At 55.8% G+C, this 27,892-nt stretch overlaps 1 protein-coding gene across 1 annotated transcript; it reads left to right on the top strand.

The window, feature by feature from the left end:
* Positions 1-1,079: 1,079 nt before the first annotated feature.
* Positions 1,080-27,593, top strand: QSOX2 (quiescin sulfhydryl oxidase 2). The gene is made up of 12 exons (XM_031449540.2): positions 1,080-1,418; positions 10,522-10,622; positions 12,080-12,128; positions 12,767-12,872; positions 13,013-13,103; positions 14,191-14,336; positions 15,191-15,325; positions 15,515-15,644; positions 17,790-17,912; positions 19,083-19,233; positions 22,488-22,676; positions 24,869-27,593. The coding sequence occupies exons 1-12, from the start codon at positions 1,085-1,087 to the stop codon at positions 25,405-25,407; spliced, it is 2,094 nt and encodes a 697-aa protein (XP_031305400.2). The 5' UTR covers positions 1,080-1,084; the 3' UTR covers positions 25,408-27,593.
* The last annotated feature ends 299 nt before the right edge of the window (positions 27,594-27,892 follow it).

The following is a 27,892-nucleotide window of genomic DNA, read 5'->3' as shown; positions in this document are numbered from 1 at the left end:
CTTAGCCAGCATTTTCAAACCTTTCTCAGCAACAAAAACAACAAAATCTTTTTTTCAAACAAAATCTTACACAGAACCCCACAAGGTGAAGAGCAGAGAGGTGATTGCATGAGTACAAATTCAGTTTGTGTTCGAATCCTATCACTTACTTATTTAGCAATTAATCACCCATAAGAGTGAGGAGGCCTGGAACAGGAGAATTTGAATTTCTAGGCAAATGGATGACAGATGCTGACTCATGTCGGCTTCGTGGACCACTTCCTTTCTTTTTTGCTTTGGTCACAAAGTTCAGAGAAAATCTTGATGTGCATAACAATTAGGAATAGCGATTAAAAAAACAAGGTCTCCTGTTAAATTAAGCAAACAACTCATAGGAAGCTTTATATCCTAGGTTTGCAGAGCAATCAGCCTGGACTTCGAAAATTGAGCTCTAGAACACATCTCAGTTTGCTTGGATGTTTTCCTACATTTTCTACGAGTTTAAGTCTCATATTAAAGTCAAGGTCAGGGTTGCAGCCCTCTGAAGCCCCACGTAGAGTTGCCAGCTTAAACAGTAAAATGTGAATTTCACTTAAACAGTGAATCGTTTTTCACGTCTATGTCCCGTTAAATTTGCATTTCAAGTATGGGACATACTTAGACGTAAAAAATGACTCACTGCTTATCTGAAATTCACATTTAACTGGGCACCGTGAACTTACATTTGCTAAATCTGGCGTCCCTACCCCATGCTCGGGTTGGGTGGTCGGGGGATGCCTACGGAGGCGGTGAAGCGGATGGGGTGGGGGAGGGCCCTGGAGGGGCGGGGCCGAGAGGTGGGGCTGGAGGCGGGACCAGGCGCTCGGGGCGGGGCGAGGCGAGACTGGGAGCTCAGGGGCGGGGCTATAGGCGGGACCAGGCGCTTGGGGCGGGACGAGGAGCTTGGGGTCCGGGACCCGAGGGGCGCATGGGAGGCCGGGCCGTCACGTGGGCGGGGCTGGGGGCGGGGCCTGATCCTCGGCTGCGGGGGCGGGGCCGGGTGCGCTCGGCGCACGTGACGGCTGTTGCCAGGGTGAAAGGTCAGGCGCGGCGCGGCACTCCCAACATGGCGGCGACCGGGACGGCGGCCTTGACGGAGCACAGCCCCGGAGCCCTGGCGGGGACGGCAGCCCGAGTCCGGCGCCCGCCCCCGGCACGGCCCGCGCGGCTGCCCCCGCTGCTCGTGCTGCTGGCGGCGGCGGCGGCGGGGCCGGGGGCGGGCGGCGCGGCGCGGCTGTACCGCGCGGGCGAGGACGCCGTGTGGGTGCTGGACAGCGGCAACGTGCGCGGGGCCACGGCCAACAGCTCGGCCGCGTGGCTCGTCCAGTTCTACTCCTCGTGGTGCGGCCATTGCATCGGCTACGCGCCCACCTGGCGGGCCCTGGCCGGGGACGTGCGAGGTGAGGCGCGCCCCCGCGCGGGTCTCGACCCGGGCCGCGTGGCCTGGCTCCTGCGACTCCCGGATTCTTTCCTCTGGCTCGGGGCAGACTCTCAGGCCCTTTCCCCTCGCCCTACGGAGGAACCCCGTTTCCGCCCCTGGCCTGCACCGCAGGGTTTCCCGTATGACCCCCATGAGATCCTGGTGGCTGTCTCAGGTCAGAATGACACGAACCCTTCTCCCCCAGTCCTCACTCCATCCCTCACTCCATCCTCCCATCATTTCCTAGCTCTCCAGATGCCTGGTTTTGAGTCCCTAAGAGCTTCATTACCCTCCCAGGCCTTTATTCTAGCACACCCCGTCCTCCGTAATTCCATGTCAGTGCCTGGAATCCTCATTCTTTGAGGACCCTATTCTAATCCACGTCCCTTTCCCTTTAAATCGTTCCTCATCCTCCTCTGGGTTGGATAGCTGAGCATATGGCGGATACTCAAAGTACCCACAACTTAGACGTCCAGATATACTGGAGACTTCACCGCAGAAGCAAAAAACACCTTCAGAGCATTTTATTGGTTGGTTCCTTGTTCATAGACACGCAGTGTTTGATAAATCTGTCATCCACCAAACTTCTGGTAATGTTCCCACACTTAATTGACGTTTGGCACTTTAATCATGCTGCACATTGCTAATCAGTCACTAAGTTACTCGCTTGCTCTAAATGGCAGAGTTGTAGCAGGAGGGAGTTTGGCAGCAGCCCTCCTGCAAACTGGCCGTGCTTCACAGGGCAAAGTGAATTTACTCTGCAGTGGGAGCTGGTCCCCAGCAGGAGCGAGGTTTGGCAGGACTCTGTCAGGGGCTGAGCTGACCTCTAATTACATATTTCATTGGGCAGGAGAGTAACAAATTACTGGGCTCTCTTCCCACACCTCAGTTTTACATCCAACCCTGTTGTGACTTCCTCATATCTAAACAGATTGATAAAGAAACTTAAAAAAAAGTCTATTTAGGTGCGTGATTGTGAATGATTATCTTTAGCTGCTTCTCATCTTTCCTCAGGGTGTTGGGGCCTCTTGATCCTGAAGGGCTTATTCTTTCGTCTTAAGTTTTCTTAAGTCCCTAGTATTCGGCACTGGTCAGAACTGAAATCAGAGATTGAGAAATGGACAGACAACTCAGGTTTCTTTTTAAGCCTTTGCTTTGACAACAAGTACTTTAATTAAACCCAGAGGACTGTGTTATTTGGTGGCGGAAACACAGATATATAAATTAAAGTGCAGGTAGCTCTGGCAGAACACTTGTCACCTATTTTGTGCATATTTTGATTTTTTTCAGTGTAGTGTCTGAAAATACAGAAGTTATAAACCAGGTTTGAATATTGTAAACCATCTCGTAGTCGAACCAGCATGGAAGGAGCCTTGAGAATTGTCCCTGGAACTCGGAAGGAAAGTTACTTTTGAAACTGAAACTAGTACAGTCCATACCTGATGGTGTGATTAACTTAACTATTAACTAAATAAGATTATCTCACAAGAGTTGGATGTCCTCAAAGCAGGAAGAGCAAGTCTGAGATAGAAGGGAGTTGTGGCTGAAAGTGAAAAATAGCTGTGTCCTGAAAGACAGGGGAGGCTGGAGCAGGGGTGGGGAGGAGGGGGCTGTGGGGCGCCTAGGCAGGGGTCTTCAGAGCCAAACTGCCTGGGGGCTCCCTGAGCGCCAGCTCTAACTAGAGGCAGAGTCCTTGGCACTGGAGAGTGTTCCACTCAGGGTGTGCAGAGAGTGCTCACCTGGGGACTTGGTAGAAACGCACTTTGTCGGCCCAGCCCAGGCCTGCTGGATCAGAAGCTCTGGGTATGAGGCCCCACATCCTGTCAGCACAAGCCCCAGAGGTGGAGGATCCCTGTTCTCGGGGACACTAACCCTGCAGGACACCTGCAGTGAAGGGCCCGTGGCCAAAAGAGACAGGAAACGCAGCATGTGACCTTCCCCTTGCGGTGTCTGCACTGAGAACTCAGTAAAGGAATCCATTACCCAGACGCTTGCCTCCCACGTGACTGACCACAGGGCCCTTCCTGGGCCTCATCTCAGTGAACTCCCTGTGGAGGGCTGAGAAGACCTGCCCTCCGCTCACTGAGGGGGCTGGTGTAGCGCGCTCTGCTCAGTGCCTTGCTCCCCGCCCTGGGCCCCACAGGGAGAGGCTGCCCATCGCCCCCACGCTCCATTCTGGGAGCAGTCCTCACTCCCATTGTCACCACTTTGGTCCTGGTCAGTCACTTGTGAATTGGGATGTCCAGTGACCCCCCCCCGGGGCATGCAGACCTTGGACTGGGCCCCCTTGGGAGCCTCTCCCACCCCTTCTGAAACACAGTGTCCCTCCAGCTTGCCCCGTCTGCCCTCCCAGTCTCTATAGCAGTGCAGCTTCTCCACAGTGGGTGGTTCTGGTACAGCCTCTGCTCCCAGGCTCGAGATGGCCTGCGGGAGGGACACTGAGCTAGAGGAGCATCTGCTTCCCCTGCTGTCCCCCCACCAGTGCCTCCTGACTGGCCTCATCCACTTGCTCAGAATGGGGTGAGAGCCCGAGGCAGCTCTGCAGAGGGTGGGGTTCCTCCCCGCTCAGCGGGGCCTCTCTGTTCACAGCCTAGAGGTACCTTCGTTTTTCTAAAAGATTTGGATTGAATTTTAGCTCTTCATTGACATTTTCAAGATTTTGAAAATGATTGCTTTTCCTTATAAGAAGGTGGCTTAACAAACAAAAACCCTACTGTTGGGTGTGGCCAAATGTCCTTCCAGTGTTTATGTAGCTCTGGCTTAGTCCTGTCACTTCTAAGTCCTTTGCAAAACAAAACCCTGCTGTGTTCCTGAAAATCCTTTTGCCTGGAGCTGTGACATTAGCTTGGTTTGTGACACCACCTCCTCTTGTGGTGGGAGCTGAGACATCTGTGGGCAGAGCCTGTGCCCCACCACCGGGAGATCTCTGAAATATCTGGGGAGACTTTCTCAAGACAAGGAGTCTCCCTGTCAGAGTCCCCGGGCCCTTGGTATCTCTCATTCTCTCTCTTGAAGAAGAGAGCCCCAGGGAAGCAGGGGCAAGTGTCCTCTAATCGGCCCCAGAATTTTTGGTGAGAGACTGAGTGAGCCGCAGACCTGGCAGGCAGGCAGGCACCCGCAGTGCACCCCTTTTCCTCCCTGGCATCCATGCATGGTCACATAGTTGGGCTACAGGCTGGTGGTGCCAGAGCCCGGGTGGCTCTCCCCGGCGTCTGTGAGGGATGGCGGGGTGCCCTATCCCTGCTGCCCGGCACTGTGGACTCAGTCTGGCCTCCCCTCGATCCCCTGCTGGTCTCGCTGTCAGTGTGGCCACAGGCATTGTGGACGTGAACTAGACCACCTGCCTGATGTTCCGCCCGGGTCATTACCTGTTCACTGGAAGGAGGGGACTGGGGAGGTGGGGTGTTGATGGCAGTGGGAGCTCACCTGGACCCTGGAGAAGAAGGCAGAGGGCACGTCCCCCATTATGGGCCAGAGAAGCCTGTGGCGGGCCTCCCCCCACACTGACACTTGTCTTTGAGATGCAGGCTTAGTTGTGACCATGTCTGGAGGGACACCACCACTGCGGGAAGCTCAGCGACACCGAGTGGAGGGACCGGGTCGTCGGTGCCGCCGCCGGCCGCCGCCGGCCCCGCCTGGGCTGTGAAGACGAGCTGGAGGCTCAAGAGCTTTCCTGCCTCGTGCCACAGCATGGTGATGCTCAGCCTCCAGCCACAGGGGGTGGTCAGCGTCCCTGGATTTGCCATTACCACTGAGCTCGCTCCAAGCCCATGGGACCACATGCAGCATTAGTTTAACCACACCGGGCGAACGCAGGGGACCCCTGAGGCCAGCTGAGGTGAGGCTGGACAGCGCGCCTGACCCGACGCCAGCCCTGCGTAACTTGTGGACGACACGTGCTCTCCCTGCTCGTTAGTGTGCGGCTGGTTTCTTCCCAGGCCTGTGTGTCCTAGACTGTGACTTGAACTTGGAGCTTACCTAAAAAGACCTTGGCTCAGCCAGGAAGGGGCCTGCGCAGGGGAGAGGACGTCCTCCAGCCACTGGAATGTGGAGTTAGAGACCCCAGCATCGCCCTGACTTCCCGAGGGTGAGGAGGCTGGAGTGGAGCTCAGCACTCAGCTGCATTCTTTTAAACCTGGGAGGTTAATTAACCTTTACAGTAATCATTTTCCAGAACGAATTGATGTTTGACCATAAATCAGACTTTTATAGACACTTTACTAGAACTGGAAAAGTAATGGTGAAAAGTTTAATCCTGTTAGGTTAAATGATATAGTTAATTGGCCAAGAAGCTTGAAATAAATTTTGGTCCACTGTATGTAGAAACTTGATTATTTCACAAGTTTTTTTAAGTTTCTGGTACTAGAAATAGACAGGCTTATGAGCCGGTGTGAGGAGTGGGCACGCGACCTGACTTCTGCTCCCTGTGGGCGCCCCCGGTGGCCTCCCTGCCTCCCAGCTGGCTCTCTCTGCCCCTGTGTTTAGTTGGGGGTGGCCAATGTCCTAAAAGCGGGCGATTGGCATTTGGTTCGGAGCGGTTTTCTCCTTTGTGTGATGGGGTCCAGACAGGTGGGAGAGGCAGGAGGAGGGGAGGGGACAAGCTGAATGAGGCAGATACCCTGAAGCTAAAGCTTTGAAACGGTTTGCTTTTTAGTTGATGAAATACACTGTCTCCCTTTTGTGCTGCACTGAATGCCGTCCATCTGCTGGCGCCTGTGTAACCGAAATTCTCCCTCATCTGCCTCCTTCCCCAGCCTCCCCGCCTCGCCTCACACAGGCCGGCCGTCTTACAAAGACAGACAAAGGCGGTGTGAGGCGTCCCCGTGCCCTGCACCAGGCTGCCCTGGAGTGGAGCCCTGCGGACTCAGGAATCCCTGGGGGCTGGGAGGGGGCTGGCCCTGTTCGTGCCCCAGTGCCTCTGACTCGTGCTCTGTGTTCATTCGTGCGCGTCTTGGAACGTGTTCTGAGGGCTTCCCTTGCCCACAAGTCCTGGGGTAGGTGTGGAACGAGACGGGGAAGGTCCCCGTCTGCCTGGAGCCTGTACTTCGGAGGGGAGGCACGGACAACGAACGGAAAAACAAGCAACATGAGGCAGTTAACTGGCGGCGATGGGTCCTAGGAAGGCGAGCAGGACGGTTGGATTGGCACCGGGCAGTGCAGGGAGGGCTCAGGGCCGCTGAGTGCATGCTCACTGCATGGAGGGGCAGCAGGTGCGAAGGCCCAAGACAAGCAGTACTGTCCACATTGGAGGGTGGAAAGGGGCCACAGCTGCTCCAGCTCTGGCGGGGATCAGCGGCTCCAGGCTCTCCAGCCGGTAAGCCGTGCTGCTCCGGACTCACCTCCTGGGGTGGGACAGGTCGGGATCTGTGGTGTCGCTGGCGCGTTGTTTCCAGGGTGTAGCTGCCTTCCTGTTCCGGGCCAGCCCCTGCCCGGCGGGCTGGTTCTCTTCTACACCCAGCTGTAAGAGACACTGTTTAAAACTTGGAGCGGTGGCAGAGAGGTGGCCTTTCAGTGGCACGCTGGGCGTTGTCCCACAGGCTCCCCAAGGGCTTGTTCCCCAGGGGGTGAACCTGTTCAGTCTCTGTGAATTCTGGGCTCGGGCTAGGGCTGCTTTTAACTCACAGACCTCATCCACCGGGGACGCCGGGCCCGTGATCTGGTGGGAAGAAGGGATAAAATAAAAATGTTGAGAAGACAAGGATAATGTGTTTTTCAAAAAAATTGATTCTCTGTATATTTAAAAAGGCCAAATGTCATGCGGGGGCTTTTTAAGAAGTTGTTTGAGGAAACAGTGGCTTTATTCCACACGTGACCGTCTGAGGGTCGGAGGAGCACACGTTTGGGCTGCGGCGTCGGAGGTGGACTGAGTTTGAAGAGACAAGTGTCTTGGTCCGGAGGCGGCAGGACAAGGGGAGATGCCGTTAAGGCTCGGCCCCCGTGAACGTGCGAGCCGGACCCCCTCCTGCTGGTGTCTGCCCTGCGGGCCCGAACAGTGGACGGTTCCTCGCCCGTCGCATCCTGCCCGTTTCACCAGACGGACCCCCACCGCTCGTGCCTTGGTGAGGAAGCTTCGTACGCTTCGGTTTGGAAGCAGGCCTGAGGGGGGCTTTTATGGCTGTTGTGACTGCCTGGGCAGGGGGTCGCGGAGGGGCTCCCTAAGGGGGTGACGTTTATGTGAAATTAAAGAATGCAGCCAAGCATGGGTCGGGGCAGTGTCCACCCAAGGGGTTTGTCCTGTGTGTGCTGGGGACAGGGCCCTTCCAGGTGGGGATGGGGTCATCGGAGCTGGCTGGGGTGGCCAGGGTGGGGGCACGGGTGCCAGGGGCCTGTTTTGAGGCCTAGCCCTGCTGAGTCTGGGGAGCCAGTGCTCTCGTGGACCGTACTGGGCTCTTCAGCACCTGTGGTTCTGTGCTCGGGGCTGTGGGGCCGCCACGGAGCCATTTAACTAGGGCTGACCGCACTCCTACCACCACATGTGAAACCAGAGTATTCCTGCTTTGTCCAGCGCTGTGCTGGTTCTAGAGGGTGTGATCCTGGCCTGGGGTCAGAGTCTGGCTTCCAATTCCCCAGCAGCTGTTCTGCTGGGTGCTGTTTGCAGCCTCCTACCTGGGAGCCCCAGGCAGGTGCAGACAGAGAAGCAGGACACATGGCCGGCAGTGCACAGACGCGTGACACATGGTCTCCACGAGTACCCTCAGGTTCCAGTTTTTTTAAACGTTTATTTTTATAACTAACACACATTAAGAAAAATCTGAAAAAATAGAAGAGTAGGACCAAGTCCCACCATGGAGACCAAGTCCTAGTGGACACCTCTGAGCGTTTTCCTCCGTCTTTTTTCTTTTTCTGGCTGGCCCCCTCGTGTGCCTCCTGTCAGCTCCTAGGTGGTCTTCCCCTTTCTTACGCGCTCTCTGGGCAGTAGAGAGCTGAGAGCCTTCTTAAAGTGTGGAGTGGAAATTCCCAGTAAGCCCTGAACCCCGCATTTGTGAGCAAGGGAACAGGTAGCAAAAGCGCGAGGGGCCTGGCTGTGGGGGGGCCCGCCGGGCGGAGGGGACTGCCCGGGCCGGGAGACGGTGCCACTGCTCACGCCGTGCTCGGCTCTGCGCCTGCATCTGCTACACCAACGGGATGAGAGTATTAACTGTTCTTCCCGAGTTCCTGGTAATCTGAGATCCAGGAAGATGAGACCTGTGATTCGGGAGGCTTCTGTGATTTTTTTTTCCATCCATTTAAAATGGCCTCGAGACAGGAGCCGGCTTCCCAGAGGCCGCAGAAGTCATCAGGTGTGAGAGACGGAGCGTCATTGTTGTTCTTTTTTTCACTTGATCCTTTGCATTATATTACTATTGGTAAATACTTTTTATAGTTACAGAGGAAAACAGCATGTGTTTTTAAGTAAAAGTGTTATATTAGTAGGAAAAAAGCAATTCTTACATTGCTGATACATGTAAGCCTTCGTGTCTGTATAGTACTTAATGCTGGTCAGTGTTTTCTCTCTCCTGGAAATGGTTTAACTGTAGCCTCTGTAGTTCTAGGTCACAGCAGTTTGCAGAGAAAACCCTTCTCATGGGATTTATAACTGAATGACTGGCTTGGAGTGGTGGTGTCCTATGGGAACTCCTCAGTCTCAGGGACAGACAGTTGCAGGCTCCCACTCAGGACTCACGGGACTGCAGGGGAAGATGAGCAGGGCTCGCCAGGTCCCTGGCCCTGTTCCCTCAGGCTGGGCCTGCCTGGGGGTCTCTCTGCTCCCTTGTGTGTCTGCAGAGGCCGCCAGCTTGTCCCGCTTCCCCAGCAGGCTGTCCCCTGCAGGCCCAGAGCCAGGGAACGAGTGGGAATCTTACTACCCCAGAGAAACAGAGCAAATCTCTCAGAGGAAATGTCACCAGTTGCTTCCAGAGGCTGCTGGGGTTGCTGTCCCTTTGAAGCCGATGACTGAGAGGGACAGGCCCTGACCCCTGTGTAGCACGTTTCAGGGTCTCCGGCACGCAGGCTCCTCTGTACAGAGGCGCCCCCACCCACCATCTGGCCTGCAGCCATCGGGACTTAAAGTGCTGGGGGGAGTCATTAAGAAGGGAGGCCGCCTGAGGTCGCCCACCTCCTAGTGGAAGCCCATCACACCACCTGAGAGCACATCTTGAAACCTGGATCTCGGGCCACGTGTCTACAGAAAACCCGGGGCAGGGGTGCAGTTGTGAAATCCAGACAGTGGGAGACCACGGGGTGGAGGACCCACCCAAGGCCCCACCAAGTCGGCCTTGCTTGGACCTGATTCCAACAGAGCAAAAATGGGACAGTCAGGGAGATTTAACTCCTGACCAGGTGTCTGTTGCTGTTGCAGTGTTTGTCTGCCTTGGCGTGGTCACGGCAGTGTGCTTGTGCCCGGGGGGGGTGGTCTCACCTGGCAGGGGCCCTGCTGCTGGGCTGTGTGGGAATGACTGGCCATCGGAGGCGGGCTGAGCACAGTTCGGAAGTGGCCGAGGATTTGAATGAAACAAGCTTCCCTGTGAGCTGGTAAACGCTGCTGTTAAAGATGGAAAAATATACTAAAAACTGCTCTTTTCTACTCCCAGGAGTGGCAGCCGTGTTTGAGGGTGTGGGAAGGGTCTCGGAAAGTGCTAGAAACCCTTTCTCAGTGTTTTACACATCTGTGTCTTTGACTTGAAAGTCCAGTGACCAGTTACTGCCTTGCTCATTTGAGTGAACGCTGGGAACATTCAGCTACACAGCCTGGACCACACGTGTCTAGTTGGTCTCGGATGCTGGCTTGGTGTCCCTGACGAAGGGCCAACTTGGGGCCAGTGACAGCCCAACGGCAGCTCCCGGCACTTTCATCCATCGCGAAGTCATTTAAAAGTTAGGAGCCCGCCACGTGGGGCCTGCGGCATGATTTGCAGGGTCAGCAGACAAGGTTTGCTGTATCGTCGTCAGCCATGGGAGACGCACCCACCCCAGCAGTGGGAGTTCTGTCTTCTTCCCTGGCCCAACACGGAACGTTCTGTGCGGGGATGGGCTGGATGGATGGCTGGCTGTCGGGGTGGGGCTGGGGGGCCAGGAGCACTGACATTCTCGCTCCTGCTTTTCAGACTGGGCCGCCGCCATCCGTGTTGCCGCCCTGGACTGTGCGGAGGAGAAGAACCACGAGGTGTGCCGCGCCTATGACATCCACTTCTACCCCACCTTCCGGGTGAGCACCCGCCTCTCCGCACGGCTGTCTCTCTGTGGGACACGGACGTGCACACACACACACACACACACACACACACAGCTCCTGCTCACAGCAACAAGGCAGGAGGTGCGGGAACATCGGGGACCTGCCATGAGAGCCAATGTGAGGCTGTGCTCCCTGCATCGCCACAGGGTGCTGATGGGTCTGGGTCCTGGCACGTGCCTGGCATGGGCTGGCGTGAGCCTGGCATGTGCCCGGCGTGAGCTGTCGTGCCTGCCCCACAGACAGGCATGTACCCGTCTCTTCCACTAGGGGGCAGAGGGTCAGCTGGAATCAGAGAAGCCCATCCAGGTCTGAGTGTCTACAGTGTGAGTGTCTAGTGTGTGCAGCCGTGTGTCTGCACACGAGCGCATCATGGTGACATCACATCTCAGAAAAGAGGCAGGGCCTTTGGAAGTCACCTCTAAGGAAGCTTCGAGACCCCATTCCCTAAAATTGCGTGCTCTGTGTGACAGCATCAGACACTCATCCCCGCGGTGTCCTAGCCGCAGCCGCGCACCTGTCGCCTGGACAGGCCCCAGCCCCACCGGGTGACCCTCCCTTGAGTCCCTTGTCACTGTCCTCTGGCTTCCTAGTCCAAGAGCTTTATGGCGTTGAGTGTGCTCCTGTTTTGTTTTGTTTGGACGTCACGCACGGGGTGCTGTGCTGGGTGTGCTTGGGCCCCTCTTGTACTTAATAGGACGTTGCTGAGAGTCACCGCATGTTGGGTGTTGGTTCCCAAATGGCCCCTGGGTGCTGGCTGCCCAGTCCACTGTCCCTTGCCGTCGCGGGCACCGGGCTTCTGTGTCCTGTGGCGTGTGGTGCAGGCCTGGCGTGCAGCACTGGGCCCTCCCTGCGGACTGGGGACAGGGAGCAACCACGTCTTCCATGTGTCGCCCCCTCTGTGTGTGTCGTTCGTCCTCCGTCCTTTTGGCTTGTTCGTGCTCTGCTCACTGATGTACTGAAGTTCTGCGTCTTCTCGACACTAGTCCTCCTTCGGTTGTGAGCGTTGGGGGTCTTCACCCAGTCTGTGACTTTTTCCACTGTCTTCAGCATGTCTTGTAATGAAGGGTTTTAACTTTCATGTAACATCCTTTCCTTCTGCTCAGAGACACCTGACCGTGGGTTTGTGTCACTTGAGCTGACATACCATCGATGTGTTCAGCACTAGGAGCCATTAGGGGAAGCCCTGCGGGGTCAGAAACTGTGAATGACAGAATTCTGGTTGGTACCAGGCCCCCACTCGTGAATCCGGTGGGAACGCTAGTGTCCACAGGTGCGCAGAAGCACGGGGCTCGCCGTCGGTAGTGTAACCTTCCCGGAGGGAAGTAACTAAACCTCTCCAAGCCTGTGGTCGTTTTGTTCCTTAAAGATTCGGCGTTTGCACAGACACCAGGATTGGCTGTTTCTGATTGGTTCTGTGTTTTTCTTCTTAGTATTTTAAAGCATTTACGAAGGACTTTACAACTGGAGAAAACTTTAAAGGTAAATTCGTAAATGTTGTATTTTACTCGTACATTGCTCCCCTCTGAGATAAATCTGTTACAGTGAGTCTAGGAAACGCTCCCGACGGGACCTGTCCCTCTGGCGTGTCCACCTCAGCACCAGCCTCCATTCTGTCCTCTAAGGGTTCAAACGCTCATAGTTCCAGTGAGAAATTTTTACTTTGTGCTTTGCCTTCCTTGGCAGATACAGTGGGAAAATTTTCTTTATGTCAACTTTCTCACTGAAAAAAAAAATGTGTGGCAAAGCATACAGATCACAAGTGCCCTGGATGAATTTTTGTGAATGAGCCCCCTTCCCTCCCCCTGGGGCCCCGCAGCCCACAGGTGATGCCGTTTTACATCAGAGACCAGTCTGCTAGTCTCTGAACTTGGACTAGATGGACATGCGCATGTGGCCTCTGTCCGTGCTGTGTGTTGGGCGGGGGGCTTATCTCAGAGACCACAGGTCCCTGTAGCTCACCCGGTCCCACGCTGGTCGCCCTGAGGTCTCCTGCCACTTGAATCCACTGCCCTGTGCACCACTTGGGACCGACAGGCCCCCAGGGCTCCCTGAGCAGCTCGAGTAACGTGCCGGGTGGGCACAGCACACTTGGCCATGATGGTGGGTGCTCCCCACAGGGCCCGACCGAGAGCTGCAGACAGTGAGACAGACAATGATTGACTTCCTGCAGAACCACACGGATGGAAACAGGCCTCCCGCCTGCCCGTCTCTGGACCCCATTAGGTGTGTAGTTCTGTTTAAAAAAAACCTGGCATGTTAGAAGTTGAATTTAATTTTGTAAAGTGGAAACTTGCAATAAGTGACATGGGTGCTGGCATATGATGGCCTTGAAAGCACTAAAAGCCTCTTTTTCCCTTAAAAAGGCTCAGCGACATTCTCTCCCTCATTGACAACCCCGGCGGCCGTTACATGGCGGTTCTGTTTGAAGGCAACAGCTCCTACGTCGGACGTGAGGTAGTGTGTCTGCGTCCCTTGCCGCGCCGGCTCTGGAATTGGACTGCCCGTAACGATACCGACACCTTCTTCCATCTGATTTGTTGTGTTCACGTTTTTCGTTCTCATTAATTCTTGGAATCATAGTTTGTGCTACTCAGCGAATTCACTGGTTTGCAGAGGACACTGTTGGAAGGGGGGCTTTCCTCCAGGGGTAAAAGAGAAGCAAGTCCAAGTGTGGCCTCGTCCCAGGTGTGGGGCCGGGAGGTGCTCCCCTCAGACTCCGTCCGTTGGACAGGCCTCATCCTCCTCGTGGGCGTTTTTTATTTCTTGGGCATTATTATCAAGACTTTTTTCTTTGCTATGTTTGAACTCCCAACTCTTGCCAGATTCAAGAAGCTGTAAAACGTTGTTTTTGTCATGAAACTCCGTTCTGCTGTCCTTTCATGGGTGTGGGTCTGAAGCCTTTGCCTCTGGCAGAGTCCCAGTAAAATCCCGGCACCAGAAGCCAGGCTGGAGGATGGTTCTTACCCACGCTCTTCTCGGGACTTGGCGCCGGGCGCCTGGTCTCTCCTTGTCTCTGCTGCCGGCCTCCCAGCCGTCGTTAGCTCAGGGAGGGCGGGCGGGAACGCATGGGCCTGGTGGGAGCTTTGGCCAGTGCACGCTGGGGCAGGAGGCCTCAGGTGCTGGCGACCCAACCTCTGCACTGTGCTCGCGCCCTCGAGTCTGGTGGAGACACGGAGCCACCTTCTAGGTGGCGTCAGTGCCAAGGGGATTCTCGTAGGGGGCCAGAGGAGCCCCCGCAGCGGGGCCCAGGGTCCCCGCCTGCCTTCCCTGAGCTCACTGATGTCGGGAAAATGACCCAGGGCTCCTGCGCACATGGACCGGGTGTGCGATCTAAGTGAGACCGCAGTTTCTGCCCGTGGGCTTCTCATTCAGGTGCCTTAAAGTGAGACAGGAACAAAGATGTGAGAGATGGTCTGGCTTGTAGAGTTGCTGAACTTAGATGTTGTTTCTGGTTTCTGTAAGGAGCTGCTTTTGTCAACGTACTGTTTCTTGAGAACACTGCCGTCCACGGAGAAGATGACCGAACTTTCTCATTATCCAGGTGGCTTTAGACCTGATTCCGTACGAGAATGTCGTGGTGAAGAGAGCGCTGAATTCGGATAGAGCCTTCCTGGGGAAACTTGGTGTTTCTTCTGTTCCCTCCTGTTACTTGATTTACCCAAACGGGTCACACGGACTGGTTACCGTGTAAGTACTGTTTGGCTCCAGGAGCATTTGCGACGCTACCTAGCGGCCCGGACACCCTCGAGTGTGGGCACACACTCCTATCTGTGCTGGTCCCGGGGCTAGCCCCTTCCTCCAGGGTAGGGGTGGACTGGCTCCAGACCTCACGATCCGCTCGCCTTGCTGGGACCAACAGAAATCGTCAAAATGCCATTTGCCTCTGTGTGGGGTCCTGTGTACCCCTAAGGTGAGCTCGGTTGAGAAGTACGCTGGTTGAGTGCAGGTTGGGGGACCATCACAGGTGGGAAGGTAAGGGACCTCCTGGAGCCTGAGCTGCCTGCCCTGGTCCCCAGCCTTGCTCCCAGAAGCCCCGGGCCAACTGAGCCTGCGTTCCCAGAGTACTGGTGAGGTGCCACATGTGTGGACCCAGCAGCGAGACGGGTGTTCCATCTGCTTCCCTGGCCCGACTACCAGACGCACATGCAAAGCTGGCAGACAGGACAGAGGCTCTTAGGCACGTTGAGAACCACAGTTTGAGTACAGCTGATGTTGGCAGATACTCACACCAGGCCTTCCTGTCCCCACCGAGCAGCATGATCACAGTGCTTGTCACACCTGTAGCTCAGGGATCTGCGGATTTGTCTCACGTCCTCAGGTTGGGGGCCAGCTCCCTGAGGCCCAGCTTTGCCACGTCCTGCCCTCACTGCCCCAAATACCTGCAGTAAATGCCCACAGGACGGCCAGGCCGGGAGGTGTGGGTCACCCTCCAAGTTACGGAGGGTGGGCTGTTCTGAGCCCTGTGCCAGGAGGTGCCTGAGTGGCAGGCACCAGCCCAAGTGCCCTGGCTCTGAGGCCGCCCCACCCTCCCCTTTCTGCAGTGGGAAGCCGCTCCGATCGTTTTTTTCCTCTTATTTGAAGTCGTTGCCAGATGTGAGGAAAAAATCGCTTTCGCTGCCTGAAAAACCAAGCAAAGAAGAAAACCCTGAAGCCGCGGTTTGGAGGGAATTCGACAGGCAAGTGCTGCTCTTGGCTGAGGCTGTGGGGGATGGCCGTGGGGGCCACAGCTGGTCTGTAGCCCGCCGCCCGACAGCTCAGGGACCCTCCGCGTCTCCATGGGGTCATGCTGGGGTGGGGCAGGGAAGGGGGAATTTATGTGAGGAGAAAGGTGGGTTTTCACCTGACTTTGTAACGTTTCCTCCTAGGTCAAAGCTGTACACGGCGGACCTGGAGTCGGGGCTGCACCAGCTCCTGAGGGTGGAGCTGGCCGCCCACAAGTCCCTGGCTGGGGCTGAGCTGCAGACACTGAAGGATTTTGTCACTGTCCTGTCCAAGGTGCACGGGCATCCACTCTGGTCCGCGGAGGGAGTCTCAGGGATTTTTGCTTCAAGGGTGGGGGACCCAGGCCGACCTGAATGAAATCGGGGCCCTGCTCTGCAACACTACCCCCAGCACTGCAGTCACCGGTTCCTGCCAGGTGCCTTACCCTGCCGCGAGCCCTGGGGACGTGGCAAGCATGGAATCCCTCCCTGCGTGGAGACACTGCGTGGTGGGGGTGTAGGGCCACCAAGCACTCAGAGGTCAGGGGCAGGTACTGCCTGGGGGCTTGGTTCAGAGGGGAGTGGGTGGACGGGGGAGGCCTGAGCGACCAGCAGGATGAGAAAGGGAGTGAGGGGGAAGCAGGGTGTAGGGGGGAGGCCCGTGCACTTGGGGGTGGAGGAGAGGTGGGTGTAGGTGGGTGTTTGGGGCGGGAGACCGCTGTGGCCCCACGTCGGTGTGCTGGGGGCCCCAGACTGGGCCAGCACACACACCTTTAGCAGGTGGAGCAGGTGGCGGTTGGTGTCTAAGCTGAGGTTCAGAGGATAGGGGCTGTCGGGGTTACATTCCTGCTGAGAACTCAGCTCCAGAGCTAAAAGTCCAGGGCTCGTGGTCTTTTTCTTGGCCCAGAACTCCTATGCTGAGAGGAGCTTTGGGAAGCAGGTTGCGTCCCAGGGGACGGACCGAGCCCTTTTCTGTTGGCCCAGCAGCCCCATCTAGCCCTGGCCCTGCTCCCACCTATCGGCCCCCTTTGCTCCTGCTGCTGCCTCGGGGAGAGACTACTGCCAGGGGCCACCCTTTCCTGTACCTCGACCTGAGTTGCTAGTTGCGATCTGGGAGCTGAGAAGGCCTCATTTTGAATGTTTCCCTTGCCGAATGTGCGGTCGCTGACACGGGGATTCCTTGTCAACGCTTTGGCTGGTCAGAGCTCACTTCCACAGCATGGTGTTTGAAAAAGACTAAGGAGATGCAATTTATGTTTAAAGGAATAATGAGTCGCCTCGTGTGTTTCAAATGAATGAATGGAAACCGTTAGACAGCCTTCCCCACCATGCCCCTCAGGGTGCAGAGATCTCCAGCTGTTCTCAGTCCTTTGAAAAGTGCCTGCGGGTCTGCCTGTCACGTGACCCTCGGGCCACGGGCCATTCCTATGCCAGGTCATCCAGCTGTTAGGACATCGGGGTGCGTGATCTCTCTCCGCCCACGTCTTTGTCCTCATTTCAGTGGCGGGTCACGCTGGGGGGCCTCCTTGTGTCGTGGAGCCTGTAAGTCAGATCAGCGTTCAGTTATTCTTAGTAATTTTCCTGAAGTTTACATAAAACTTAAAGTTAAATGCTGGCAAGTTGATGATGGCGCTTTGTGTCCCACGTGGGAAAAAAACAGGTTTTGCGGAGTGGAGAATGTGATGTTTCTGCTCTAGCTGTCCATTTCAGCATCTTTCATAAAGTTTCAGCTCATGTTTCTAAGAGCTTCTTCAGCGACCTTTATTTTACAAAGTGAATTGGTGGCTCCTGATCGAAGTTCTCACAGAAGGACCGCAGCACCGCTGAGATCGGGGGACTGGATGCTTCTAGATGCGTCTCTGAGCCGCTACGGTGCCGCCAGCCACGCAGCTAGAAGTGTCAGTGTGTAGTTAACCAGTAGATTGCACCTTGCTGTGTAGAAGCCTCAGTGGTGCGCGTGCTCTTCTAGATAGTGACACCGAGACGGCGAAGGGGGAGGCCAGGGGGTGTGTCGGCAAAGCGCGGGGTTAGCGTGAGTCACCACAAGGGGCGTGGAGTAAACGGCCAGCGACGTCGGGAAGGACCACGAGGCCCTTAACAGCGCGATCAGTAAGGCACCCGCTGGCTGTGTCACTGTCTGTCATTGCGGAGTGGCTGCCCAGCGGGAGGACGCGCTGCCGTGACTGACTGCGTGGGTGGTAGGAGAAGGAAAGGGCGCCACCACGTCTTCCTGGGAAGGGGCAGCCCCCCGGGGCCCCTCACCTGTGTTCTGGAGAAACTCATTCCTCCAGGGACCCCCACTGCCATTCTCCGTTGAGGCCCCAGATGGGTTGGAGCCCCTGCCCCCCTCCCTGGTGGGTCTGTGTCGGGACAGGCCTGGTCTCGGTGTCTGGGTGGCACCTTCCTGAACGTTCCCTGAGTGTGGGTCCTTCTTGCTTAGCTGTTCCCTGGGCGACCGCCTGTCAGGAAGCTGCTGGAGACGCTGCAGGAGTGGCTGGCCACCCTCCCCCTGGACAGGATCCCCTACAACGCCGTCCTGGACCTGGTGAACAACAAGATGCGGGTGAGAGGCCCCTCCTGGAGCTTGGCGCGCCCTGCCACTGCCCGCTTTCCCCGGTCTCTCACGCCCTCCTGGCTCTGCCCATCCAGTGTTCACGGCCACCTCCCGTCGCCCCCGTGCCCTGGGCAGTCCGTTTAAGGACCGGCCACCAGACACGAGCTGAGACTGCCATCTTACAGAGGTGGGAGGTTTACTCGGGCAGTGTAGTGCTAGGGTTGTTTTTTTAATTTTTAGTAAACACTTCTAGATCTTATACCTAAAACACTGGGAAAGATGACACGTTCATCAGGAAGCGTGGCTGCGCTGGTCAAGTTGCTGTGCAGGCCGTTCGTGGAGGGGGGCCTCTGGCTGTCATCTGCGGCCACAGACTCAGCAACTCGCTAGATCTGTTCCCCGAGGTCACTCTTGAATCGCATGCTTGCCACGTGGGGGCGTCCTGCCTGATTTTGTCTGCCTTGCGGATCCTCTGTCGTGTGACCCCGAGCTGGAGGTGGTTGCGGTGGACCTGAGCCGGGTGACAGGGAAGGTAGCCGAGAGCGGAGAGCTCAGACCCACAGTGAACAGGCCTGCGCAGTCGGCCTGCGGGGACCGGGCAGCAGGGTTGCCTGAAGTCCTTGCAGCCTCATTAGGCCACTGGCTCTCTGCTCCTCCAGTGAAGGTCCTATTCTTTCCGGCCAAGAGTTGTTTGACAGTCAAAATTTATTATTATTAGACTTCTCCTGTGAATTTCATCATAACTAATTCTAATTTAAAAGGTGGGTGTCGGGGGGAGGGTATAGCTCAGTGGCAGAACGCGTGCTTATCACATTCAGGGTCCTGAGTTCAATTCCCAGCACCTCCATTGAAAAAAAAAAAAATTTTTTTTAAAAGTGGGTGTTCTTCATGCTTAATGGTGCTAATTCATCAGGATAAAGATGAGCTTTTCCCTTCTTCTCCCTAAAGACTGGAAAAGAACAGGCTACGTTTCCATCTTTTGAGAATTCCTTTCGTAATACAGAGTTCTTTCTCTTTTGTTTGGTATTGGGTCTGGGTTCACATGCGGTGAGATGAAGTTGATGAAGTTTGGGGAAACGTGCTCCCAGCGAAGCCACCACCCAGTCAAGGCAGAGAGCATTCACCAGCTGTTTCTAAGTTTAAGAATTCAGCTCTCTCTTCTTCTTTTCTCCCCCCTAGATCTCTGGAATACTCCTTGCTAGCCGCATAAAGTGGGTCGGATGTCAGGGAAGCTGGCCGGAGCTGAGGGGCTACCCGTGTGCGCTCTGGAAGCTGTTCCACACTTTGACCGTTCAGGCCGGGGCCCACCCAAAAGCGCTGGACGGCACAGGTGAGCTGTCCTCACGCGGCCGCCTGACGCACTGACATGCTGCTGCCTGCCTGCTGAGGGCTGTCGCAGGACGCGCAGAGGTGCATCTTGCTGTGGAGGGTGACGCGTCTTTGGGGGTGCCCCTAGGATCCCCTACTGAGGAGGGTGGAGGTGAGCATGTCTCCTGGAGCTCCGCTCCCCCCCTGCGCCAGCTCTGGGTGCCGAAGCATGGATCCCCACCTTGACCCCAGCACGCGCCTGGCCGGCCTGTGGGCCGTGAGCCACATAGGAGAACAAGGGGATGCTGGCCAGGAGCGTCTCTCGGGGTTCACGCCTTTTTCTTGCTTTAAAGAACTTGAGAAACGTATTTAGAGAGGTATATTATTATCCCTCGTTTCTCACAAATCACCCCAGAACTGGCAGCCTGGAACAGCTCAGGGTCGTTGTCTTGTGGCCTGTGGGCAGGGGCTCAGGTGTGGCCTGACGAGGGCCTTCTGCCTCAGGTTGCCCCCCGAGCCTGCAGGCAGGGCGTCAGCCGGGGCTGGGGTCTTGTCTGAAGGCTCAACTGGGAGAGGACGCCCTCCCCGTGCTCAGTCACCACGCAGGGTGGCTTTGGGGTTCAGGTCTGTGCTGGCTGTTGGCCCAAGGCCACTCTTGTTCCTCGCCTTGTGGCCTCGGAGGCAGCTGGCTTCGTCAGAGCCCTTCCTGGTGTGACGTCCATCACTTCTGCCGTGTTTTGTGCGTGGGAAGGGAGCCACCAGGCCCACAGGGGATGTGAGGGTGAGGGCCACGTTTTATATCCGACACAACAAGCTAAAAAATGTGCTGGACTTGTTGATCCTCTTTGGACTGTGTTGTGTGTACGCCTCCCAATTTAATCAGGGCCCTGGCAGCCATGAGCATGTTGGAGAATATCCTTTAGTTTTGTTTTCTCAATCATTCAGCTTCAGTACTTTAGTAATGTCTGTATAAGTTGAAGGTGGAGTCTTTGGACTCACACGTTCCAATATTCCTTCCAGTGAAATCACAAAATTCTTTTACAGTTATCTTTTGCTCTGTAACAACTAATCTCAGATGCTATGGCAGGAAATGTCCAGTGTTTTATTTGCTCATGATCCTGGGGCTCAGCTCTTTGGGTGGGCTCCACTGGTGGCAGCAGGCTGGTCTAGACTCAGGTCAGACTCCCACAGGCTGGCCCCTGCCTCCCACGTGGTGGCACCACATCCAGGAAGGGCCTCTCTGGGCCTCGACCCCAAGAGCACACGGCTCCACTTCCCACCACGTCCTGTTGGTCAGATAGGTCTCGTCAAGCCTGGAGTCCACCTGTCAGGGAGAGAAGCAGCAAGTCCATTGTAAGGGGGCATGTGACATCTTTGGAAATCTGTCCCACCCCCGGCTCTCCTCAAGGTGACATTGCATTTCCACCCTCCAGGGGTCTTGTGGGAGAGAGATGGGCCTTAAAGTGAAAATTCGTTTAATAAGAGTCATACAGGAGAAGGTGGCATATTTTCAGAAGAAACCTCAGGGTCCCTTGAACAGAAAGTGAAATCAGAACGTCGACACTGCCTGATTTAGAGCAACTCAGACTGTTGGAACCCACTTGTGGAACGTGAGCCCCGGTCCTGGGAGCCTTGTGTTTACGTGGGGAGGCTCTGCCGAGAGGAGAGGAGCGCTCGGAGGGCGGTGTGGCGGCAGCAGGGGAGGAGGGCGGCCCAGGGCACGCTGTGGAAACATCGCAGAACTGACGTCGTACAGGCGGCAGAGCGACAGGGCGCGCGGTCAGAGAGGTCTTGAGGCTCTTTCCCTTCGTGGGTGTAAATTGAAGCAATATCCGAGGGGCCTGTCTCACGCTGAGAGAATTGGGTCAGACTGAGACCGCCGGATTATGTCTTGGAAGGTTTTTCCTCTCCTTATTGCATGTTTAAACCCCATCGACTAAAAAGCCTGCCGCGTCCCCTAATCCCCCACAGGTAGAGGTTTATGGTTCTTGTCCACTTTAAAGATTAGGGTGGCCCTGGGTGTGTGGTGGTTTGGTGGAGAAAGAGAAAAGGAGGATTACCCAGCCGAGCGCGGCAGATGTCGGCCGGAGGCAGGGCCGGGCGAGCGGAGCCCCGGCAGCAGCCAGCATGTCCTTAGCGTGGGCACGTGGTCTCCCTGGGTGCCCTCGGCTGCCCGCTGAGAGCCAAGGGGAAGGGGGCGGAATTCGGGGTCTGGGTCTCCCCTGAGCGAAAGAGGCAGGGCCGCCAAGGCGGAGGCCCGATGCGGACTCTCCCTTCGGGGCTGCGCTCCCAGACCACACTGCACACAGACCACTCGGGCTGCTGTTGAGGCGGATTCATCCCCTGGAGCCACGTCTCTCCTTTTTCCAATTATTTTGCTGCATTTCTTTTAATGCTGACACTTAATCTGTTTTAATCTCATGGGTCTCTTATTTGGATGCTCAATCCCCCGTATTAGTTGTCTGGACAGGACTGCCAGTCCAGCCCTGTGCACGTGCCCCCTGCAGTTTGTCAGGGGTTCTCCTTCCAGCGCAGTGCTGGCCGCATCCTTCTGCTGTCGGCTCTGTGTTTCCGTATCGTGGTGTCAACTGTCCATGTGGCTGGTGGGGCTGGAGAGTTTCCTCACACGGAGAGGCCCAGGCTTGCAGAAACAGAGCGGCTTCATCGGCCAGCCGGCCGTCCGTTCTGGGAGGAGCCCTGGAAGCTGACCAGTCCGTGACCAGCACTACCTGGTCTCACAGAAGATCAGCCCAGCACAGGGCTGGCTGGGCGGTGGGCCCAGAGGCACTTCCTAAGGCCATGTTCACCTGTGAGCTTGTGTTTTGCAGGGATTTCAAAGCGGAACGACCACACGTTTAGAATGAGTAGCTGCCCCTCCCCGGCACCAGCCTTTGGGGTTGCTTGTAACCAAGAGAGATCACACCTGGGAGGCGGACCCCGAGGCAGAGCCCTGGTCTCTGGGCCGTGCAGCTGAGGGTTCCTTGCAGTCATGCCACTGGCTCATTTCCCTGAGCGCCAGCACACTTCCCAGAGCGGGTCCTGCAGCTGGACCTGGGTGACCGTCTGTATGATTGGCACAGCGTCTCGACATTAAGCAGCCATCTCCTGGTTGCTATAGGCGTCCAGAAGGTGCTGGTCTCTTTCTGTGTCCTTGTGCAGAGGTGGGGGCCTGTCCCATGTCCCATGTCAGGCACTCAGCCCTTTCCTGGCTCCCAGCGCCCCCCAAGCCTTGTGCTTCTAGCGCAAACAGCCTGACATGCTTGGGTTCCTCTGCAGGTTTTGAAGATGACCCCCAGGCAGTGCTGCAGACCATCAGGAGATACGTCCACCTCTTCTTTGGGTGTAAGGAGTGTGGGAAGCACTTTGAGGAAATGGCCAAAGAATCACTGGATTCCGTGAAAACCCGAGACCAAGCAATTCTCTGGCTTTGGAAGAAACATAACCTGGTCAACAGCCGCCTGGCAGGTGAGCAGAAGCCACACCGAGTGGCCTGAGCCTGGGAGCGGAGGGGCCAGCACATGGTGGGGGAGGCCAGCCGGCCCGAGCTGTGGCCGGCGGGGTCGGCAGCACCGCACACACAGTGACGGTGCTTGAGCTTCACCACTGTAGTCGCTGCCTGCCCGCCACGGACCAGGCTCCCAGCTGGGTCGCCTTCCTTGGTCAGACAGTCATGGCAACCTTGGCCAGGGAGCTGCCGAAGACAGCAGCTGTTCCCAGGCTGCCAGCTTCCCTGGCTTCCAGGCTGTTCTCACTCAGGGCTCCCGGCTGCATGGGACAAATGTGTGTCTCTTTTCTCCCCTTGGTGGCCCACTAGGTGCCAGGGTAAATCTGACCCTGTAAGAGTTGGCAAGTAAGTAATTTTCAGTAAGGAATTTCAGCGTCATTAAAAACTCCCCTAAGACCATAAACCAAATGCCTCAAAGTGGTTTTGTTTAAAAAAACAAAAAACAAAAACTAGGGCGGGTGTATTTTCTCAGAGTTAAGTAATTCAAACTGTTCCTAAATCAGTGGCAGATTAAAATTAGGCTTAAAAATAATCTACTGAGAAATAAATCTTAATAGAGATGAATAGAAAATGCCACTAAACTATTGGTCTTTATTTAATCCACTGTCTTATAAAAACATTACAACTAAAGCACTAAAGAGAATTGGTTTTTCTTTGCTCTCGGAGCTGACGGCTGCAGCTCGGGTCACGTGGTCGAGGCACCTTGTGTCTGCTAGGATTTGTCCCTCGCCTTCAGCTGCAGGCTAAGGCACTTCAGTGGTGGCCCTGGTCCAGAGCTGTCTCCATGTCCAGGGTGCCAGGCCCCTCCCCCACCCCTCCCCCTGCCTCTCCCCACCCCCCGCCTCCTTTGCGCCTCTCAGAGGGCCGCAAGGTTGTCCAGGCCCCGCAGCGCTCTGCCGCAAAGCAGCCTGACGAGACTGCAGGTCTGGGGCTGCTGTTGGCCCTGCGTCGTGCTGCAGCAGAATGCTTCTGCAGCCTGTGTAACTGTCACTCTTGAGGCTCTGAATGGCCCCATCGCCCTCAGCTCCACCTCTAGCCTCTGGATTGAGACCCAAACTCCTTGGAGGCCCCATCGCCAGACCTGGACCTCCCCATCCACACAGTGCAACCTCGGGTGCCCCCTGGCAGCTCCACTGTGTCTTGGTGTATGTGTCCAAACCCCCCACCAGACACCAGCCCAGAAGAGGGGCACCCGGGCAGTGGGTGGTCTCCCAGCTCCTGCACGGCCGGAGGAGAGCATCTCCGCTGAGCATGGGTCCCCCAGGAACCTCACAAAGTGATTTCCTTTACGTGTACTTCACCTCCAGGAGCACTTGGAGGGCAGCCAGGTGTCCCCAGGTCAGGTTGGGCTACTCCGGGAGCCACAGTGCTACGTGCCACGTGTGTGTGAGCTGGTGGTCCAGCGGGCTGTCAGAGCATTGCGTGTGTGACAGAAATGCAGCCAAGAGTGTGGGGGCCTTAAGGTCTTGCCCCCAGACATTGGCTGGTGGCCCGGCGTGTGTGCTGACGGAGGGAGGGGAGGAGTGAGCGGAAGTGGGGGCAGGTGGGATCATCGCAGCCTCATATGCCAACAACGGGAGTGTAATTGGACTTTGTGGAGGGCTGATGAGCAAGTTATGTATCAAAAACCGTAACGGTGTGGGTCTTCTTGGAATCACACCCCACATTCAGACGTCCTCAGGCAGGTGTGCAAAACTGTGTCCACTGCGGAGCAGGTTCCCCGGCCGTCCTCATCCCTGGCAGGGATCAGTCGTAAGGCAGGTGCACACTCAGCAGAGACGCTGTGGCTGATGGATATTTGTCATGCGGGGCTGTGTCGCCAGCTAACGGCCGGTCCTGTTAAACCCACGGGCCTGCTTGCACGTGTGGGAGAGGCTGGCTCCGACATCTCACAGGCCACCCCAGGGCAGAGCAGGGGAGGTCTGCCTGTCCGCACTAGTGAACCCCTCGCTCCTGGAGTATCATCCAGAGATCCTGAGAGAGCTTGTAGGTGCTGAGGAAACACCTGGACTGTGAGTGCCCAGGGCGATGCTCCGGGGCCTGTGTGGGCCGGGGCCTCAGGCTCACCTTCAGGGGAGGGAGGAGGAGCAGGGATGGGCAGGCAGGTCATCCGAGGCCCCTTCACAGTTGCCCTTCCTCCTCTTTCTCCCAGGCCATCCCAGTGAGGACCCCAAGTTTCCAAAGCTCCCATGGCCCACCCCGGACCTCTGCCCGGACTGCCACGAGGAAATTAAGGGCCTGAACAGCTGGAACGAAGGCCAGGTCCTCCTGTTCTTGAAGCAGCACTATAGCAGCCACAACCTGGTGGACATGTACGCTGCGGACCTGGGAGACGCCGGCGAAGGTGCCCCAGCCGGGGGCGAGGAGCGGGAGGGGGGCCACGCTTCCCCGGAGCAGCCCCTTGGAGAGCGAGGTGCCGAGAGTCTCCGCCTACCCAGCGTGCTACCCCCCAGACTCCACCTGTCGGAGGGGTCGCACCAGGGACTGGCCGCGAAGCTGGAGAGTCTGAGCGCGGCCGAGAGCCGTGCAGAGATGGCCGCGGCCTTTCTCGGGATGGGCTTCTCCAGCCTGGACATGAGCCTCTGTGTTGTGCTTTACGTGGCCTCGTCCTTGTTTCTGATGGTCATGTACTTTTTCTTCCGGGTGCGGTCCAAGCGGTGGAAAGTCAGGCATCACCACCTGTCCGTGTAGGACTTCGGAGACCACGGAAGCGCCTTCAGAAAAACCCGCAGCTTTACTCTTAAGATCAGGGATTCTATCAGCGTCGGACCCGGTGTCACACTGACAGTACCTTCTGCTTCCATGTCTCACTCTCAGACGCCCTTCCTGCAGGGGTGCACCTGGCACATGGCATGGGGCTGTTGGCATTCCTGTCACCCTCCGTGGGCACCTTTCACAGACCCCAGAGCAAAGACGTCTCTGTTTTTACTCTTCTAGGTTTAAAAATGGAAGTAGAAGTCCAGGCCCCACGAACAGGACTTTTCCCAGCTACCTTCACCTCAAGTCAGTAGACCCCAGGCCTCGCTTTGGGACTTGGAGAAAACCCACTTTCTTTCCCCACCAGGGGCCCTTTCAGACGCCTCCCCTTCCTGGCTGCTCCTTGAAGCCAGTGGTTCTCAGTGATTCACTCGTGTTTGTGCTTTTCAGCTGCTTGGTTGTTCCTGCTCGAAGCGAGAGAACATCTCAGTGGTCGCTGAGGCTGCTCAGGACCAGAGAAGAGGAGACCCTGAGTGGTCTCCGTTCTCTGCAGACATGTAGATGGGAGTGTGAAGGGGAAGGAAGAGCCCATGGGCTTGTGGGACAGGGTGGTGGCCCCTTTCAGTCTGCAGAAGCGCTCCCTTTGTTTGTTAATCTGGTGTCGGGGGAACTATAAGTGAATCCAGTCTTCGGTCCAGGGGGAAGACCTGCCATAGGTGCTGTGACTGAAGGTCTGTCCGTGGGAGGGGGTGTGTGTCGGGGGGTCTGCTTCTTCGGGATCTCTGAAGGGGCCCTTGGTTCTGTGGTGTTCGTCCAAGTCCCTGCAAGGGAGCTCAGTGAGGTGGGAGCCGGCGGCTCCCGGAGGGGCAGACTATGGTCTTGCTGGTGCCCTTAAGGCCAAACTTCATTTGCCTGAAGCTCTTTTACCAAGAGTCCTGGCACTGGGCCCTGGTCCCCTAGGCTTGGATGATTAACTTTTCTAACACTTAATGGTTTTTAACACATTATTTGTAAAATCCCAAACATTTAGAAGTAAATCTGCCTCTGAAAAGGTAAACAAAGAAACAGACTATGGCTAGGAACATTTCCATTGAGATTCTCTGTGGCTATTGGTTTGTCTCACAAGCTCAGATGTACCCACTCGCCTATGGGTATGTGTGTGTGTGTAAGTGTGCGTGTGTGTGTGTGTGTGTGTGTGTGTGTGTGTGTGTGACTATGATGGTCCTATATATTGTGTCTCCCATTCTGCCTCTTCCATACTCCAGGTGTTTACCAAGTCCAGCTGTCCACATGGAGTATTAAGTGACCGCTGTAATACTGGTGTTACCGTGGCAGCTGGGGGAAAGTGGACAGCTTCATGGTCACCTTCAGTGGGAAGCGTGGCAGTGAGCAGCCTCAGTGGGGGATGTGGCCTGGAGGCCTTCCGGGCAGGGGATTCGCTCCTGAGTCTGCTGCATCACTTCTCTGCCACGAGAGGTCTCTTGTTTGGCATTTTTTTAACCCCTAGAAGCCTGTCTGTCTTAAAGCCCAGGAGCTTGTCTTCATGGCTAAGTTGTGTGCCTGGGTTATTGAAGACACCTGTTGCTTTTCAACTTGAGAAAACCGGGCAGATTTACCAAGTCCAAAGGGAAATACTTAGAATTGTTCATGAAACTGCCTTCTGGTTCATATCGAATGTCTTTTTCTCCCCTAAAGTAAGTTTCTTTCCACATGAGAACTGGGGCAGTGTTGCAGTGTATCTTGTCACTTTACAAAACCCAGTTGAAGGGCGATGTTGGCTTTTGAAGTTTGTGATAGTATTACAGTTTGAGGGGCACGGTTTTCATAGGCTGTTCGTGGTCAGGGAGAGGATGTGCCAAGGTGGCCATGAACCTGTGTTTCTTGTATGACTGTGAGCACAGTCACGCGTGGCCTGCCCAGAACTGGATGCTCCCTCTAGGCAAGGGTTAAGTTCTGTTTGCTAAAGTTGTAAGTATTGAGACTAATGAATATAATAGTTTGGTAATTTAAATGTATATTTATTTTTAATGGAAGGATTTCAATTCGAAAGAGGCTAATTGACATGGAACTGTCAGGGAAATTTGTTAACCTGCAAGGAAAGTGAACATTTTATATTTTAAAGTAAACTATAATGTGCACATTTTAAAAATAAATAAATCTGTTGTTTGAGAAAACTGTAATTCTTTTGAGATGAGAGCTCTACCAGTGATTGGTGTCAGGTGGCGGGGCTGAACGAAGCCTCCTTTCCCTTCTCATGTTTATAGACGGCATATCTGAAATTCTAGAATTTCGTGTATTGACCAGAGGCTTTTTGGAAGACAGCCCAATGGTCAGGTGGAAAGGGAAAGATGGGAAGTCAATGACAGATGATCCTGGGGCTGATCTAGACCGAAAGCTCCGGACAACACCCTTCGTTCTGCCATGGGTGAAGGAAACGTGAATCCTGCGGAGACCGCCCTCCTCAAGTTTAAGGGAACCT

Source organism: Camelus dromedarius, chromosome 10, assembly GCF_036321535.1.
Source record: "Camelus dromedarius isolate mCamDro1 chromosome 10, mCamDro1.pat, whole genome shotgun sequence".
Classification (NCBI taxonomy): domain Eukaryota; kingdom Metazoa; phylum Chordata; class Mammalia; order Artiodactyla; family Camelidae; genus Camelus; species Camelus dromedarius.
Note: the sequence above shows the minus strand (reverse complement) of the source record. Positions and strands in the feature narration are given on the sequence as shown.